Source organism: Peromyscus californicus, unplaced genomic scaffold, assembly GCF_007827085.1.
Source record: "Peromyscus californicus insignis strain IS unplaced genomic scaffold, ASM782708v3 Scaffold_5__1_contigs__length_169319896, whole genome shotgun sequence".
Classification (NCBI taxonomy): domain Eukaryota; kingdom Metazoa; phylum Chordata; class Mammalia; order Rodentia; family Cricetidae; genus Peromyscus; species Peromyscus californicus.
In genome coordinates this window covers 166,293,136-166,312,448 of record NW_026294573.1, presented here as the reverse complement: position 1 = coordinate 166,312,448, position 19,313 = coordinate 166,293,136, and the positions used below count along the sequence as shown (strand labels likewise).

The 19,313-nt window shown below is 39.5% G+C and overlaps 1 protein-coding gene across 3 annotated transcripts in view; it reads left to right on the top strand.

Annotated features, from left to right (window-relative positions):
* Gdap1 (ganglioside induced differentiation associated protein 1) overlaps positions 1 to 18,141 on the top strand; it is a 45,231-nt gene extending 27,090 nt beyond the window's left edge. For 2 of the 3 annotated variants that reach the window (XM_052715746.1, XM_052715747.1), the window contains 6 exons: positions 296 to 604; positions 1,816 to 2,008; positions 10,393 to 10,566; positions 11,812 to 11,906; positions 13,327 to 13,441; positions 14,821 to 18,141. In XM_052715746.1, the coding sequence (XP_052571706.1) occupies positions 488 to 604; positions 1,816 to 2,008; positions 10,393 to 10,566; positions 11,812 to 11,906; positions 13,327 to 13,441; positions 14,821 to 15,203 (1,077 nt within the window). In that variant the 5' untranslated portion in view covers positions 296 to 487 and the 3' untranslated portion in view covers positions 15,204 to 18,141. Of the gene's footprint in view, positions 1 to 295; positions 605 to 1,815; positions 2,009 to 10,392; positions 10,567 to 11,811; positions 11,907 to 13,326; positions 13,442 to 14,820 lie in introns of those variants that run through there. The other variant, XM_052715748.1, reaches the window with a different exon arrangement.
* Positions 18,142 to 19,313: the final 1,172 nt, after the last annotated feature.

Here is a 19,313-nt window from a genome sequence, read left to right as displayed (position 1 = left end):
CCGCTTTACAGTGCCGTTGTTGATTTATTCATGAGATACATACTTTGTGACTCCATAGTAATATCTTCTAATGAAAATTCATTGATACTTAATCCAATTGCTTTGTCCACTAGAACGTTTGCACCAAAGTAAAAAAAAAAACCTTGAATGTCTTGCGAAACTGGCGCTTTTATGCCCAAGCAACGTGCAAAGCCCACAAGTAATTTGCTATCATCATTTTTCCTTGCCCTCCAAACTAGACAGTCATAGTTTAGAAATTTTCCCTACCTAAAAATCATCCCATTACATCACACAGGTAACTTCTCAAGGGCCTCTCCAGACAGGCGCCACAGCTTCCTTGGCCTGAAACTACATTTCCCAGAAGCCAGTTCGTCTGCGGAGCGCGTCCTTCCCGCCACAGGGGGCCCTGGGAAACCAAAGGACGCCGTGGAGAGCTTCCCTGGCGCGAGGGCCCACCGACGAGGCTGCCCGACCCCCGCACCCCGAAATGGCTCGGAGGCAGGACGAGGCGCGGGTGGGCGCGCCCCTGAGGGCGGAAGGCGGGCCGGACGCGGAGGTCAGGCTCATTCTGTACCACTGGACGCACTCCTTCAGCTCTCAAAAGGTAACGGCCGGAGCCGAGGGCCGCGCTCGGGTTCAGCACCGGGACAGCTCCCTCGCTGCGGCGGCCCGCGGGCCTCCAACCCAGGGCCTGCAAGGTTGGGGTGCACCAAGTGAGGGCCCGCAGAAGCAGGGTGACTGGGGAAGGCAGTGACGCAGGCACTGTCACTCGGGAAGCGCCACTGAGATGCATGGCACTCAGCATTTGGCCTAGAGGTTTTGCCCTCTTGAGCTCTGGGCCCTGGAGAGCGAGGCAGGAGAAAAGTGCCTTCGTGCAACCCCCTAATTCTCTGAAAATAAATATTATATAAATATACGATTTATATCACACACACACACACACACACACACACACACACACACACACACACACACATATATATATATTATGCACACACACACACACACAGAGTCATAGAGTCATAGTTTTTGAGACAGGATCTCGAAGTGCAACCCTGGCCAACCTGGAACTTGCTGTGTAGACCAAGCTGTCCTCGAATCTCTGACAACCTTTCTACCTTGGGCTCTCCTACTGTTGGGATTGCAGTCTTGGGTCACCTTGATAGTTCTTCGTTTTTTGTTCCTTTAAATACAGAAGTTAGATATTTAACCTAGAGATAGAATCCTTGCCTAGCAAGCTCAAGGCCCTGGGTTTGGCAATCTCTGGCACCAGAAGAGGGAAGGAAGACAAAATCATGTGAAGACACCACCCCACCCAAAGGGAATGAAATTGCTTTTATTTTCCCATGCCTGCATTCTTTGGCAAAGGTTCAAACATATATTTGTAGGGGTTCACCTAGAGCTGGAGTTACAGGCCCTTGTCAACCACTCAGTGTGGGTGCTGGGAATCAAGCTTGGGTCATCTGCAAGAGCCATACATTTTCTTAAATGCTCAGCCATATCTCCGGCCCTGTATTTCAGGGTTTTTGCCTGGGGAGGATACATAGTTTGGTTTAGAGCACAGAGGCCACCGTGATGAAGGAGAGAGAATGATTGTAATGAAGACAGAATAATTTTCCCTCCTCACTTTTTCTTCTATAATTTATAGAAGTAAGCTGCCAGGATGTTACTCATTTATTCCTTCTAGCAACAAACATCATTAAATAAACATTTCAAGTGCTGCTAGCTAGCTCAGGAAGCCAACCAAGGTGGCTTAGCTGAATCCAGAGAAGGCTTTTAACTGAAAACAGTAGTAACCCCTGTGAACTCTTCCAGGTGCGCTTGGTAATTGCTGAAAAGGCATTGAAGTGCGAGGAACATGATGTAAGTCTGCCCCTGAGTGAACACAATGAGCCTTGGTTTATGCGTTTGAACTCAACTGGAGAAGTGCCTGTCCTTATCCACGGGGAAAACATAATTTGTGAGGCCACTCAGATCATTGATTATCTTGAACAGACTTTCCTGGATGGTAATGTTAAGGCTATTTGTGATTTCTTGGCTTTATTTTCACCATAAGCCCTGCCCCCAACCTTTCCCCCTCCTCCTCTCTTTCTCCCTCTCCTGTCTATTTTATGGTGGTGGTTTAGTGATTTAAAAACCTTTTCCATTTCCAGAAGTGCACAAATATACACCTATCACAAATTTCAAATAGGCCAGCGCAAATGTTAATGTCAAAACTTTCAAATTCACTTGCAGAAAACTGCAGGTATGTGGTTCCAGTGGTGGTAATTTATTAGCCTTAAAGTAAAATTCATGATGTTGATCCTTAGTAGATATATTGAAAATAAATTTCATCTTAGAAACAAGAGGAAAAGAGGATTAAATATTAGAGAAGAGGGAATAGATTGTTACTATGGGTTCTTGATTCTAGTTAGTTCTGCATAGTTTTTAATCCTTTCTAAGGAATTATAGGGTTTAAATATGTGTCATGTTTTTAATAATGATCATTTATGGTTGCTTATATGTCAGGCATTTTATATTTCAGTTTTAGCCAGTTGTCCAGAGAGCTCCTCAGAAGCAGGTGTGGAATCTGAAAGAAATGTGTAGACTAGTCACTCCCATTTTGCATGGGAGGAAAGAGAAATAGAGGGTTTGTCTAAGGTAATGTAACCCTTTTATGGCAAGGTCTTTGGTCTTCAAAGCCTTCAGCATGTACCATTTCCTGTTTCCTTTGCCACGTACAGATTGTCCTGCTTGTTTCAGGTCAGCTGTAGCTTAGTGGCCAGACTAGGCTGACAGAGCAGACATGGCTGACCACTAGCAGAAGTGAGAGCAGAGCGTAGGCTGTGCGTTTTCTTCAGTTCTCGCCATCCAGCTGCTTGCTCCTGTCCTGATGCTAACCCAGCCATTAAGGTCAGCTTATAACCCCAAATTAAGGAAGCTGTGGAAATAAATTAATGGGCCACAAAATGTCTGAGGTACCTAGAAGGAAAATGGATATTAGACCTAATGGAGGAAATAGATTAGGAACTCATAATCTTATCTGAGTGGAGAAGTGCCATCATTTTTAATTTAATTATTTAAAGTTAATTTATTATTTATTATTATTAATTTAAGTTAATTATTCAGAACTCTCCACAAGTTTTAACTGAAGGTGGCCTTGACCTAAAGCAAATGGCATCAAGAGCTATTTTCCTTTCACCATTATTGGCTATCCATATATGTTTAGATGCTGGGGACTGTGCTGAAAATGGAGACTAATTGATTTAAGAAACATTTTCTCAATCTTGAGCTTTTTGGAAATGGATAAGACTATTAATAATTTGTTATTCTTGAAATGATTAGAATAATAGGAACAAAGCAAAAATAATTGTGTAAGAATTCTATTTTAAATGGCCAAAACTTTAAAAAGATAGCTTATTTTCATGTACTATATATAAAACACCGTGTTACATGTATTATATAACATTATATATCTATCTATATATATCACATATATTATATAACGCATGAGAAGTAATATATAAACCTTGCTTCAACTAATACAACTTGTATCATTATTCCAGTTCTTCCTTCACATTTGCTTATTCTCCTTTACCTCATATGAAGCAATGCTTTACAGTAAATGTTAATTATAGTTGGTTTCTTCAAATTTTCCTTAGATTTTACTTTTATAATATAAAAATAATTTGCTAAGTTATATAAACCACAGCCAAATGGGATGAAAGGGGTTTTGCTGGTTTGTTTTTGAAGTAGAATTTAAGCTCAGGTTGATCTCAGATTTGCCCTGTGGAAGTAACTATTTCTTTTGATAACTTTGTTGAACTAGATAAAGCACTGGTTGAATGATAGGATGGAAATGTGGAAAAGCATGGGCTTTAATTCTAGTTGAGCTTCTTTAGTGAGGGAGCCATTAATTGCCCCCAACACTGGCCTGATGCTGCTATTCACTTGTTGAATATTGTTTGTAACCATTGGACTAGGTGATGCAATTTTGTCATGGTAAAATAAAACAAATCCAACTAACTCTTCATTTTCTTCTTTCCCAGGGGAGTAGTTACCCAACTGGGGAAGATTAAAAAAGATTAGGACTTCTATACTTTGGGGCAGATATGATGACAGCCAGACCAGTTTGCAGGTCAAGATAGAATTTACCTCAGGATATAGAAATTTAAACAAACAGCAAACACAAGCATTGCTGCAATTATAATCCAGACAGTTTATCATTAAGAACTCAGGGGAATAAGAAAAGAGCCATGCTATTTGTCAAGGAACAGGACAGATGGAGTACTGACCTTGGCAAAGTCTATTTCTTCACCAGCAGCACTGACATCATCTGATAGATTATTTACAATGCGGAGTTTCAGGCCTCATAGCAAAGCGACTGAGTTAGGATCTTGTTTGACAAGAGGCCCAAGTGATTTATGTGTGCATTCAAACTTCAGACGAATGCTATAAATTACTGTTGTCTCAAAGCAGTGCTGCAAATTACTCTATCTGGCAAAGTTTTAGAACGGATTTCCAACTTACTTTTTTCTTTTTCTTTTTCATCCTTCCAAGTTGGAGAACTACTTTGCTTGGAAAGAGCAAAGAGTGAAATAAGAGTTGACTAGTTCTGTTTATCTCTGCAAGTGATAACATTGCTACAGTTAAAAAAAACTTAAAATTTTAAGTTTTTATGTCTGTCAGTAGAAGGAACTAATTTAAGTTTTACATTGTTGGAGAATATTATAAATACCTTTTAAAATGTGTCTAGTATGTATGAACCATGGTTTGAAATGTAGTGTATTTTGATTCAAGTAGAATATTTGTGATTATATAATGTTCTTATGGAGTAAAGACATAGATATGACTAGAGATTGGTAAGTAAAACACATCTGCAGATGAATTAATTACACACTGAAGAATATTGATGCATAAGTTTATTACACAAAGTTGACCCTCTAGCTACAAACTCTTATTTTACTTATTAATATTTAGATGACTTTTAAATCACTCTAAGAGCTGTGAGGTCAGATACTATCTCATTAAATGCTGTACCCTTATGCTTCCTGTAAGTAGGTCCTCCATAGTAGATATTTGATAAATAATTTTGAATGGATAAAATGAATGAATTATGGGAGGCCTACCCATTTCTCTGTGTGAGGTCTCCTCCCACTTTTCCCCCAGGGTACTCTAGAGGAGGGAGGAGTGAGAAATATTTAGATAGAAAGATAGAGGGGAGAGAAACAGATAGAAACACAGGATAGCCTCATGAGGGCCTGGATCAATATCTACTGGCCCCTCCTGTCTCTTCTAAAGGGCCTTTTATAGGAATGCCAAGGGGTGGAACAAAAGACCTCCTCCTAGCACAGCCAAGTGCAGACCCTTCCAATCACCTGGTAACCACACACGTGGTCAAGCAGTTCTCTAATGCAGCCCTGCTGGGTAAAGCAAACTCAGATCTTACTAGGAAACCTTTGTGGGCCTCCACAATGAAAAATTATTGAAATATATGTTAGCCTGGATGGGGCTTTCTAGTGGTATTTTATTGATTGATTGATTGAAGTTCTAGGGATCAACCTATAGCTTCATGCATGCTAGGCAAGTACTCCATCACTAAGCTATACTTTCAGCCCCCAGTGATGTTCTTTTAAGCCTGTTTCTCGACTTGAGTTTAATATACAAATGAATAAAGACATTAAAGAAATGGTATCATATTTATGAATGATAGAAAAGCTAAGATCATTAAAATGATAGCTATCTTATAAAATGTTTCTTGTGGAATAAGAATAAACCAGAAAACTAAGATAAAGTTTGGTAAGATTTATGTAATGTGAATTTTGGTTTTAAAAATTAGTTGCAATTAGAATGGGTAAGAGACCTGAGAGTAAGTTGCCAGGCTACAGTGGTCTTAGGTTGTTTTTAAAAGTATTAGTTCTCTCCAGACTGCAAAAGCTGTAGTGCTCTGCATCTTAAGCTGGTCTTAATATTTGCTATTTTTGTCTCTCTACAAATGGAATTTAGAGGAATGGCAGGATGATAATAACTAGGTTTTATGAGGTGCATCATTTTCCATGGTTATAATAAGAACTCTTTAGGTATAGTTATTTAACTAAAGGCCAAATTTGTGAACTGGTGTCCTTCTGTTAGTTGCTATCCTTTGTTAGCCAGTTACTGTGAATTATGCTAAAAAAAGCATTTTGCTCAATCATTTTGTATATTGATACTCATATATTTGTATCTTGTGCCTTTGGGATATCTGCTAAATAATTGGCAGTTGTACAGAAGAAATTTGAGTCAAGACACTTTTTAAAAGTCTTAATCTAAACCAGTGATTATCTAATATGGATAATAGCTAGATTTGATTATTATTACTGTTATTACTTTTGAAAGCAGGTTCATGGAGATATGAGTGATATTCCCAAGGGCAAGACTTTGGTTAAGGAGGAATTCAGACTTTCTCATTTATAACTGCTCATCCGAGGGCTGGCTGAGAGTGCTGTCTAGATCCATTCCCTCAGGACCATTTAGCAGGGTTTAATTAGGTGCACACTCTTGGGATATGCAGAGATAGTTCAAAGACCTCAAATCATTAGAAGCTTGTTAGTTTTCAAAGACATTTTCTATCTATCAGTTTGACAAGAACCTGCCCTTATATATACATATGGTGTTATATTTAGTTTTGTAAATTGTTTTGTGTTCATGACGCATTTTTCAATCTGGCGTATAATGAAGAAAATTATATGAGAGGAACACATTGATTCAGGTAGGTGAGATATGACACTGAGCAAATACAGGGATAGGAATAGGACAAGGTGAATAAGCATACTAATGCGGATGTTTAAATTGAACTACTTCTTGTAATACCCTAAATCTTCCAGTAAAATTTAATTTTGTTTTAACTAGGTAAAAAGCAAACAAATAAACAAAAAACCAAAAAGATCATTAAATAAGTATATAATACTAGAATATATGATACTTATTATTGCTAAATATCTCAGTGGTAACCCAGAATCCTGGATGTTATATGATGTTTTTATGATTTGATATATAATGACTCCTTGAAAATCATGTCTGGTATCTTATGTCTATCATTGAAAATATTGTTAAAAAGTAGGATTTGGTTTGGAAATAAATTATCCTGGTATAATATTAAAATAATATAGAAATATGATTAGGAAATATAAATTCAAAAACACAATTTTGTCACTATATATTGAAATTTAATCATAACATTAAAAGAATATCAATTTGAAGTCATCATTTTATTCTATTTAAAACATTTTATAGATTTATTTATTTTATTTTGCTTATGTATTTTATATGTTTGAGTGCCTTAGGTACTTGGAATTTAATCCAGGGCCTGGTAAATGACTAGCATATATTCTTACAGAACCATACCTCTAGCTCCTACTTATTATTCTTCAAGTCACTAGACCTGGCTGCATTATTGCAACTTTACCTCCAATGCTTTCACCTCCTTTCATCACTTGCTTTTAAAAACTCCCCTGACTTCCTTTCCTGACCCATGTGCTTTGTATTACTCACACTCCTGCCTGAGGTAGAATACCAAGAAAAAGCATTTTTAAAATTATCTTTATCATGACACTCTATGGAAGAGTTAGAAAATAAAATAAGATGAGATTGAGAGAGAGGATGTGTATAATTCAAGAGAAAAACAATTGCCTTGTACTTGTCTGAGTACTCACTACATAGCCCAGCCTGGCCTAGAACTCACCATCGTCCTGGATTAGCCTTCTATGTGCTGGGAATGCAGGCATGTGCTACTCGCTGGGCTTGGTTGTCTTTTGAAAAAGTTTCTAGAGGCAGTGAATGCTGTATGCTTTGTTGTGAAATGAGGTGGCCTATGTGACACTGGCCAGGGCACCTGTGAAGTACTTAGGGAAGGGGAGCTGGGAAGAGGACATGGGTGCAGTGGGCATCTTATACTGTGCCTGACAAAGAGCTTCATCAGCTAGTGGATACCAGTGGGGCACTGAATAGAAGAAAAACATGCTCACGGCTTTAAGCATTTGTTCTCTTTTGAAGAAGTCTGGCTTATCCAGATGGATCAGATCCAGAAAACACTTCAGTGTTACTATTCTTCCTCTTGTTCACCTTTCTGGGAAGGAAGTGCCATGTTCTTTTGGAGAAAGCTGCAGGGCCTGGCACTAGAAAGCAGCCTGACCTAAGAGCCAGGAGCCATAAACTTGTCATTTGGGAAGCATTCAAAAATGTACTGTTTATGGTTATTAACCTGAGGCTCCTGGACTGCTAAGGCAGTGCTTCTTCAGGTTTTTGGATCCCTTTGTCTTAAAAATTATTGAGGACACTTGAGAGCTTTGGTTTATGTGGGTCAATATTTACTATTTAGAAACGAATCAGAAAAGTTTAAAGTCCTAGATCACTTAATTGTCAGGACTGTCACCATTCCACTAGCTGTCAGTGTGACAGAGCCAGTGTGTTTTATGAGGCCTCTAGAAAGCTCTTTTGCAACTGGAGAGATAACAAGAGTAAAAAGCCTTCAGCATCATGCTGTTGCTGTGAAAAGTCTGGAATTTGTGAATCCCCTAAAGTGTCTTTGGGAAGCCTGTAGGTCCTCAATTCACACGTTAAGAACTAAGTCTCTGGATCCAGACTAGAAGGAGAATTGAGATCTTAGATAAGTGTAAAACGTGTCTTTAATTTTGCTTACTTCTAACAGGACTTTGTCATTTTTTATTACCAATACAGATAAACCAAAACAGTCAGGAATGCAGTAACTTTGTTACCAATAGGAAATCACGGATATGTTCCTAGCATATTGTTGATACTTTTAAATTAGGAAAGTCATCATAACTGATGCTGGATATTAATAATCTGTTAAAGAAGTATACATGCTAATGTTTTATAAATTAGAATTATTTTGTCTTATATTTTATGCATCTAAGGACATTATTATTTTAAGACACATGCAAGGTGTGTGAGTGCTTCACCATTTCAAAGCTTCTGGCTTATTGTCCTCATGGAAGTGGATTTGCTGGAGAACTGGTAGTATTGCTGAGATCCTGAAAAGTCTGTGTAAGGAGCTCATTAAGGCATGTAGTGTCGAGGGCAGGGTGTGGTATAGGCTGGTCCCTGTGTTGTTTTCATATGGGGTCTGTAATGAAGTGTGTGGTTGTCTGAGTCTGTGTTGGGGAACGTGGGTCATGCTTTGTCATTATTCTAAGGCAGCCTTTAACATTGTGCAGTCAAGCTGGACATCAGACATTTGCCTACTGGTTTGAGGAATTATCCATGCTTTTTTCTTAGAGAGTCAGAAATTGCCGTCTCTAACCTGAGCCAAGAAACGAGTGAATGAGGAATATCCAGGCTTTCCTTGCACTAGTGTGAATGAGCTAGTTGGCGTTTTTCAGAACCATTTGAGAGGCAGATTAGGAAATGATTCTGAAGGAACTTAGCCCTGACCTTTGGGTCTCATTCTTCACTTTTATCTTTGTGGATACTCTTTGAAATATAAATTCTTAAAAGATATGACAATATAATAAGCAGAGCATTGTTTTAGTAGTCAGGTGACATTGTTTTTGTTCTGCCTTTAATAGCTGTGGGGTCCTGGGCTAACTTTCCAGTATCCATATCCTAGTATCTGTATTAAGTATCACAGAACTTACCCAATGCAAATGTTCTAAGAACTTGGGGGGTGTGACAACTTAGTATAATTAATCGTGTACTGAGTATGTGTCAAGTATTTATTGGGCTTGAGGGGTTTGTCAGAGAATGATATGTGCTCCCAGATCATAAGAGGTTTACAGTCTAGATTTTCACCAGCAAGTGAAGATTTAAGCAGAACGAGTTTGCCAGGAGTAGATCACTAACAATTTAAGTGAAAATGGGGTTTTTAAGCAAAAGCCTTTTCTACTTTATATAGATTGTTACTTCATAGTCACTTAGTATCACTAACCACTCTTGGTGTTAGTTGATGCATAGAAACGAGTGGTCCTTGATTATCTTCTTGTAATTAAAAGGAATTCACCTGTACTTTCCTTGTCCCAAAGATAGTCATGAAGTGAAAAGATACAGCTATGTACCAGGTGGTAGGGCTATAGCAGAGTGCACTCTGTGTTTTGTGGCATGCAGGGGAAGGCACAGCTGAGCCAGTTGGGTGTCCGGACAGGGCATGCTTCATGAGGAAGTGAGGGACTTGAGGGTCGAGCAGGAATTTACAAGGTGGAGAAATGAGAGCATGCTAGCAGGCCATGGTTTGGAATCTGCTCTGGTATGTCAGGCTGTTTCAAATGTTGGCTCTCTGGGCTGGAAAGACTTCATTTTGTGAATGCACAACCACAGTGAGATGTTAATGGTGAGGCACCTCAGTTTTTGCTTTTGGATGTAGTGTCTTATTTGTAGCCTTTCCTCCATTGTTTGTATTTATATTTTCTATGTGTATTTTAGAAAGAACACCCAGGTTAATGCCTGATAAAGGAAGCATGTATTACCCACGAGTGCAGCATTACCGAGAGCTTCTTGATTCCTTGCCTATGGATGCTTACACACATGGCTGCATTTTACATCCTGAACTCACTGTGGATTCCATGATCCCCGCTTATGCAACCACAAGGATTCGCAGTATGTAAACCTCTTATAATCTGGGGATTGATTGTGCCTGAAGTTTCTTATCATTTTGAGACTTGACATATCTTCTGGTCACTGAGAGAGGATTGGGAAACAGGATTGTTGAGTTTGTTTCATGGCCGTGCATGGGTCTGCATCAATTTAATAACTTGTCAGGTCAGTCTATTCCTCCGCCATCTCACTAGATACATAATATCTAGTAGGCCTAATGTGTCAGCATTTGCTTTTGAGGCCAGACTTGGATAAAACTTAGAAAAGTGACTGATGGAAAAGTAGAGAATGTTCTCCACAGTTCTCAAACAGATTGACTGGAAGTCAGAATAGCTGGCACCTTCTTGGGTACATGGGCAACTGGGTTCACATTCCTGGTCCTTAATTGTTGTTTCATGATGCGGGGAAGCTGGACTAGAGGATGTCTAGCCATCACCTCTGCTCAGTGACTGGAGATTTTTCTGAGATTGAGAAATTCTTCCTGCTTCCAGTCAGGAGGATGTGTAGGGTCCACATGTGAGATGTGGAGCAGAAGAAAGTGTGTTCTGAAGGATAGTTGACTCTGTTAGGAAGGACAGGGTGGCGCTGGTCATACTTGGGAGTGTTTGGAGACACTCAATCCCGAGTCTTCTAAACCCAGAAGCCATGCTTTTCTCTTACGTGAAGTCTCACCTTGTTGTTTTATTACTTCTTCTCCTTCCTTTTGGATACCTTTTTCTTCACCCATCTCTTCTTTCCTTTGTCTTCTTCCCTCTCTTCTCCCCTTCCCTATTCCCTCTCCTCTTCTCTCCCCTTCTCTCTCCCCTGCCCTCTCCTCCTCCTCTCTTTCCGTGTATTATTCTTCCTTCTCTTCCTAAGTATTTAGAATGTGATTTGAAACACAACCCCTGACTACAGCTCTATCACCTGTAGTTAACATTATTTTCAAAACCAGGTTTCCTTTACTTTCATCAGAGAAAGTGGAAGAGCCATGGAAAGGTAAGGCAGTTCAGTGGCACAGAACTCAAAGGGGCCAAGCCTTGCTGTCGCTGTGCACAGAAGATACTCAGAAAGTCCTCGGACTGTGTGATAGGTGTTTTCTAGCTACATTTTAAATGGGGAAACTGAGGCAGACAAGGTATGTCCATGATAGCAGCAGGCTACCAGTCACAAAGCTCATAGTCTCGTCAAGGTGTGTCCCCACATCTCCCTATGTCTGTGACATGAGGGGGAAATATTTTCCCATTTCAAAAATATTTTTATTTTCAGGCCAGATTGGTAACACAGAGTCGGAACTGAAGAAACTTGCTGAAGAAAACCCTGACTTACAAGAGGCTTATATTGCCAAACAGAAGCGGCTTAAGGTAAGTGACCAGCCTGGCTCTACTTCACATCACTGTATTCTTTCTGGAAAAGAAGAATGCTGTTTCTAGACTACCCTTTACTGTTGTAGATCATTGGTGCATGTGATACCTGTGGCCTGTGCTCTGACTTTAGAAAGACTTCTGAATCCATTATAGCAGCATGTGAGCCTAGAGGATCACATGCTTCCAGGGCAGCCTGGGCTACAAAGTGAGATACTGTCTCAGATACTTCCAAGCAAAAACAAACTTCCAAACCAAAAAAAAAAAAAAAAAAAAAAAAAAAAAAAAAAAAAAAAAAAAAAAAAAGAAAGAAAGAAAGAAAGAAAATGAAAAAAAGAACTTTCTTTATTATATATTTGATAGTCGGACCCAGCGATAGTTATCTGATAAGTAGATATTGAGCATGCTGGTTGCCATGGAGGGTGACAAATGTAAGTTCCAGGTAATATAATACGGGAATATCTCATAGCAGATAGTAAGCCATTTTAAGGCCTCCATGTGTTAGCTGACTTGCTCTGCCCATCATAAGGATCATCAGTAATAGCCTCTATTTTCTATTGGTTCTTTGCCCATGCCCAGGCAACACATGGAAGCTTTTCCCTTATCACATGTAGCAAATGGCACTTCCAACTCTCCCTCCACTTCCTACCTTCCTTATCCTCTCTTAGCTGAATGGGCTCAGAGTACATGCTCCCATAGTTACTCTTCTTACCCTCCAAAATCACATTTAGACTTCTCTTATATTCCTTCTTTCTCCTTTTGGCATGTGCATATGTGTGTGCATCTGTTTCTGCACATTGAGGCCGGAGGGGAGCATTAGGACCCTCTTCCCCTTATTTTTGAGACAAGTTCTCTTACTGACTTAAGACTCACTGATTTGGCTAGGCAAGCTGAACAGTGAGGTCCAGAGATCTGCCTGCCTCTGCCTCCCCAAGATGGGGTTGCAAATGTGTGCCATCACTCCTAGCTTTTTAAAAACAGAATCTGAAACTCCAACTCTGGTCATCATGCTTTCAAGACAAGCGTTTTACAGGCAGAGTTACCTCCCTCCAATGAGACCTTCTGCTTGTTTCTTGCCTCTTTCATTAGTCACCTGAGACTTCTCAGCTTCTATTCTTGAGTTGAGTGCTAGAGGAGAATCTTCATGGTTCTCATGTTGTTTGTCCTTACTGGTTAACTGGGGACTCTTAGGAGTTGCCAGTAAGTACTGGGTCTGCTCCTGAGGTGATCTCACAGCTGGAGTAGTTCCTCATTTTTCTCTGACTTTACAAAGTTATTCTATATCTCACCATTGTCTAAAATAAACAGATTTTAATTTTAAAAGTGTGTACATATGTGCATATAAATCTCCTTTGTGCTATATAGTTTTGTTGCTATTGTTAGCAGACATAAATAGCTTCTTTTTTGGGTTGTTAATTAGTCAAAGCTGCTTGATCATGACAATGTCAAATACTTGAAGAAAATTCTTGATGAGTTGGAGAAGGTCTTGGATCAGGTGGAAACTGAGTTACAAAGAAGAAATGAAGAAACTCCAGGTAGGTTTTCATTGGCTTTCTTTTTACTGAAACACTAGGGGCATTTGTAGGAACATTCTTAGATCTCACTAAACATGTTCTGTAATCTGTTTCTGTGGTTGTTGTTTTTCACAGACAGGTTTAAATACATTATTTCATGCAAAACTCTAGTGTCTAATTGTAATCCAGTTTGTATCTATGAGAAATATGACTCTGAAAAGGTTTCTGCACCTTTTAAATGATGATTGGAAGGTGCCTACTTACCCAGCTCCACAAATCAGTAATTATAGTAGTCTGGTTGAATAACCTGAGTAATTGCTTGAATGCCCACTCCAGGTTTTTCTTCACTTAGGGAGATAGTTTGAATTTAAAGTTAAGTAGGAGTGAGCAAGTGAGTATCTAATACCAAACATCTGTAGATTGCATCTGTGAGCTTCAACAGTCAGCCACTTTCCATATTTATACATGAGGCCATTTGTGCATCTTAACTGAAGACAGTTGAAGATGCTGTTAACCAGAAACTTCTTTCACAACAGGGAGACAGCTGTGGTTTGATGGCTCTTCACCTGTCATCCCAGTGCTTATAAGGCTGAGTCACAGACATTGGCATCAGTTCAAGGCTTTCAAGGGTTAGAGAGTAAGCCCTTGTCTCAAAAAAAAAAAAAACTCTTACAGAAAGAGAAATAAATAAAAAGAAAGAATGACTCCCTTCCACTTTAAGGAAATGTAACTATTCTGTCTCCACAGGGGTTGGTTAGTTTCAGGAGTCACTGAGGATACCATAGTCCATGGATGGTCAGGTCCTTTATGTAAAATGATTTGGCATTTGCATGTCTTCCTATATACTTGAAGTTATTCTTGATTACTTTTAATAGACAATATAATGTGAAGAGCATGCAAATAGCTTTTACACTGTGTTGTATAAGGGATAATAACAAGAAACTAAGTCAGTACTTGCTCGGTAAAAATGTGGTGCTCTTTCTTAAGTGCTGTTGATCCTACACATGCAGCTATTGTTACGGAAGGTATACGTAGACAGAAGTAGTGGCCTCTGAGTGATGTTCCAAACATAACTGTAGGAATCTTTCTAAAGCACTCTGGTTGATTTCCTAAACCAGAAGTATGAGCCTGTCAGTTCCTCTGGATTGTAGCTACTTAACCTTCTGAGCCCTTTACAAAATGATAGAAAGTCCTTGAGCTCAAGTAGTTCCAAGTTTACTGAGGAACTTTTGTGGCTGACAGATGTCAACCAAGTCTCTTTTAGTTTGGGGTAAATTTGCATTACTGGTACCCAAGACAACACATGATCATCTTTTCCTTAGGGCTAAAACTGCAAATGGGTGCTGAGGTCTGTCTGTGTAGTGTTTGTCCCTAATTCTCAATTCCCTTTCTCTGATTAGAAGAGGGCCACCAGCCTTGGCTCTGTGGAGAATCCTTCACCCTGGCAGATGTCTCACTGGCTGTCACGTTGCATCGACTGAAGTTCCTGGGGTTTGCACGGAGGAACTGGGGAAATGGAAAGAGACCCAACTTGGAAACCTATTATGAGCGTGTCTTGAAAAGAAAAACATTTAACAAGGTTTTAGGACATGTCAACAATATATTAATCTCTGCTGTGCTGCCAACAGCATTCCGGGTGGCCAAGAAAAGGGCCCCGAAAGTTCTTGGCACCACCCTTGTGGTTGGTTTGCTTGCAGGAATGGGATATTTTGCATTTATGCTTTTCAGAAGGAGACTTGGCAGTATGATATTAGCGCTTAGACCCAGACCAAATTATTTCTAGGTTTGTTGGGCTCTGTGGTAGCAGCTCATCCAGTCATTCCACTAGACCCTCATCCACTCTTCCAGACCCAGTGAGGACTTATACTGGGCAACTAGTAGAAAGCATAGTTTACATTACTCTTTGGGGCATTCATATGGGGAAAGGAGCTAATGACATCTTTCTTTCTTTCTTTCTTTCTTTCTTTCTTTCTTTCTTTCTTTCTTTCTTCCTTCCTTCCTTTCTTTCTTTCTTTCCTTCCTTCCTTTCTTCCTTTCTTTCTCTTTCCTTTTTTCTTTTTCCTTTTTTTTAAAATAGATAAGATGACTCATCTATCCCAAAAGCAAGCAAGTAAAAGGCCAAGATACGTAAATGCCGACAGGCGGGGAGCCGACCTTTAATGGAGACTGACAGTTCATGTTCTCAGTTATTTTTTGAGTGGTCATAGTTAAGAACAGACAGTAATAATAACCAGTGACTGTTCATAGCACTTCACCTGAGATTGCCTACTGTTCTGCGAGTTGGACAGTTACAAGCTCTTCCCCTGGAAGTCAGAAGTCACCTTTGTTACACAAGACAGGGTTCAAACACCAACAGGACGTAGTAGTACTGCTTCTTCACCTTCTGCTAGCAGCTTCAGGCATAGATTAGGGAGAGAATGGGAAAGGGAAGGAAGAAAGCGAGAGAATGAAGTACATCTAGGACAGGGTAATAGACTGTAACTTCCAGTGGCCTCCATTGCTGCTCATGGCCGTCTGTCTCCTTGGGAAACTTCACATACAACTTCTTGTGCTCATGCCTACTCCTTAATTGAGAACTCATAGGAGGAGAGGGCTGGGAAGTTATTGGGGATAGTATACTGGGGAGAACCCTACATATCACATACAAAACACCCCATTTGACCCTAATTATGAGGCACACGGGTTGATTTAATAAGATTAAGTAATTTTGCACTTGACCATGGGATGCCTATTGAAACATTTATGTCTATCATGTATATGAAAAAGGGATAGTAAGGTGATCCTTATGAGATATGGTCCTGTAGACCCCTATGTTCAGTCCTGGGAGCCTTGACCTCTACAGCTCTCTTTATGCATGTAAGTAATATGTAGATGAATGTCTCAGGTAAATATCATGACTTATCACTGGTAGTGGATACTTTGATGAGAGCCAAATATGCCCATTTTTATTTGGGATTCACAAATTTTTGGCCAGGCTTTGTGTTTTTTTGTGAAGCCTTAAAGAGAAAGAGGAAAGTCTAACATTAGCTGTTGACAGTTAATTTGGGAGAGAGAAAATATGTAGCTAGTGATGCCCATCCATGTTCATTCATATATGTTCAAGTATTTGGGGATTATCTCAATCCATATGGAAGGGAGAGTTCTAGTACGACCTAGGAACAGCCATGGTACTATAATGCATGATTTGTGCTCAGGAAAAACCTCCTATTGAAAGAAGGAGGCAATTTGTGTGGAGCTGACTGTTAAGGCCTTAAGAGAAGCTTCAGGAGTCTGATGGGAGGCTTGTCTAGAGACGTGAACTCAGATCGCAGTAAGTGATAAAAGCCTGTTTGGATGGCCCAGGTAGGCTATGCACACAGCCAAAGAGTGTCCTGACTTTTTCATTAATAGAAAAATGTCATGACTAGCAAACAATGACTTTCTGATGGTAAAAACCATTCTATAATTCCATTTCATAATCAAGATGTACTAGAAAATAGAAAACCCTGGTGAACTGGGTGTGCCCTGTTTATAAAAAGCACTAATAACACTCCAGTGTGAACTCAAATCAATGATAATGAATATACTTGCAGCTTTTTATGCTGTTTTAATTTGCCCTTCGTGTGTCATACAGAGTGTCTGAATTTGCTTACTGCTAGGTCATTGATGTCATTGTATTTATAAAAGAGCCATAGAATTAATTGACTAGTAATTCAGAATTTTTTTTTTCAAGACAGGGTTTCTCTGTGTAGTTTTGGTACCCGTTCTGGAACTCACTTCTGTAGACCAGGCTGGCCTTGAACTCATAGAGATCCACCTGGTTCTGCCTCCCCAGTACTGGGATTAAAGGTGTGTGCCACCACTGCCCAGCCATAAATCAGAATTTTTTATGTCACTCTGCTAGAAATAAAAACTGAGGCACAAAAAAAATGTAACAACGGGAATTTTGTAAAAAACAAAAACAAAACAAAACTACAAAGGGTATTTTTACCTGTGAAAGGATTATTAAAGACTGACTTTTCTTTCAGGATATGTTATTACGGGATCAGGAAATCACTGGGAAACATCTTTAATTTTCTTATGCAGTTTATCTGGAGGCAGATGTGTATCGATGTTCATGGCCTAATTGCTTTAAAAACATTTGTCTAGCGATAGCACCCTGACCACTAGATGTCGCTGTTCACCCAGTAGTCTAAGATTGTGTTCCATTAGGCTCAGCATGTCTGTAAGGTTTCAAGTGAAGATAAACACTAATGACCTTAGTTTCTGGAGTGAGGGCATCTTCATCAAGATTATCCATCTGTGAAAAAGCTTGAGGCAAATGTAGTATTGATTTCTTATGCCTTCTGAGTGATGACAGCACTGTATGATGTCAAACTAAGGTGGTGCATAGCCACTGTTAGCCAGAGAGACACGTTACTGCATCTTCTTCTTCAGGATCATTGGTAACTGGCGAATGTGCTTCTCATGTAAAAAAAAAAAAAAAAGTATAAATACCACACTTAGAAAGTGTCTGAGGCACTAAAACGTTATGTTATCTATTTCCGTCTTCACACACATGCATACTATTTTATTGTTACTGTCATTATATGCCTTTTGGTTCTCAAAACTTGTGAACTGCTTGCTTGAGTTTTAGTAATTATTGCTAATGATGTCAAAGGTGTAGATGGTATTGTTGACTGTCATGGGAAAATCAAGATAGTATTCTGTCTGTAAGATCAATAAAGTAATTTGAAAATAAATGTTTTCTGGGACACAAAGAACTAATTAAAAATCATTTAAAATTACATATTTTCATTTAAAAAATGAAAGCATCTGGAGTGGGGATGTCGCTCAGGAGTGGAGCACTTGTCAACATAAGGAAGGCTTGGATTCGATCCCAGCACTGAAAAAGGAAGAAAACAAAGACTGTTAGAGGTAATTAGAGGAAAATAGGCAGTGCGGTTTTCAAGACGTACACTTATGTCATGCTCTTCTTCTAAGTCACTGAGTCCATTTAAATACACAGGTTATGGCTAAACTGAGTGAAGCCTAACGAGTAACACTGATCTTGGCTATTAAAGTAGGTCTTTTGCAGCTGGGCACTTAGATCACATCCATGTGGACATGGAGTGTTTAGTAGGTTTCGTGTGATGTTCTCAGGTAATTTATGTTTTGACATAGCTACTTCTCTTCCTTTAATTTGGTGTGGATTGTGAATGTACAAATTGGCTACCTGCATTTCTAACCTCAGCAAGCCTAGCTATCGTTCTAAATATCAAGTAGAAATTGAGTGCTATTTTAGTGTTACCCTGACACAAGCAAATTAGGCAGAAGTCTCATTGTCTTTATCTTCCTTGAGTTCCCAAATAAAGCAAAAGTCAATACCCATGGAAAGCCAAGTGAATATGTAACTCATCTCAGGGAAGAAAAAGACACCACAGTAAAAAACACAAAGGCTAATTAATGTGATAGAAATAGTGTTTAGACTTAAGTTGCATATTATTTATATCAAATGTTGGCCATTTATTTTATCTGCACTAACATCAGAATATCTTGCTTCCCAAATGCTTCCAAACAGTAGTTTTAGTAGGTAAGGCAGTGGATTCTAAAGCAATTGAGTACATTGAATCGAGTGCAAGGATAGTAATTTGTTTTGATTATTTGTTATATTATGAGAATGAAACGAGATGAAGAGGAAGAACTCACTGGAGAGTTAGATAGGCATCACACCCAGGAAAGCTGTCTCCTTTGTCACTGATGCGAGCTGAAGCCTGGATTCTGAGGACGGAGGACTGAAGAACAGCTGAGAATGTAAAGGGAGTGACATAGAACAGACTCCCTGGGAGGAGATGGCAGAGCCATGCGGGCCTTGAGACCAAATACACATGTGATGGCCAGTGATGGACTCCTGTGTAAGTGGAGGGATTATCTC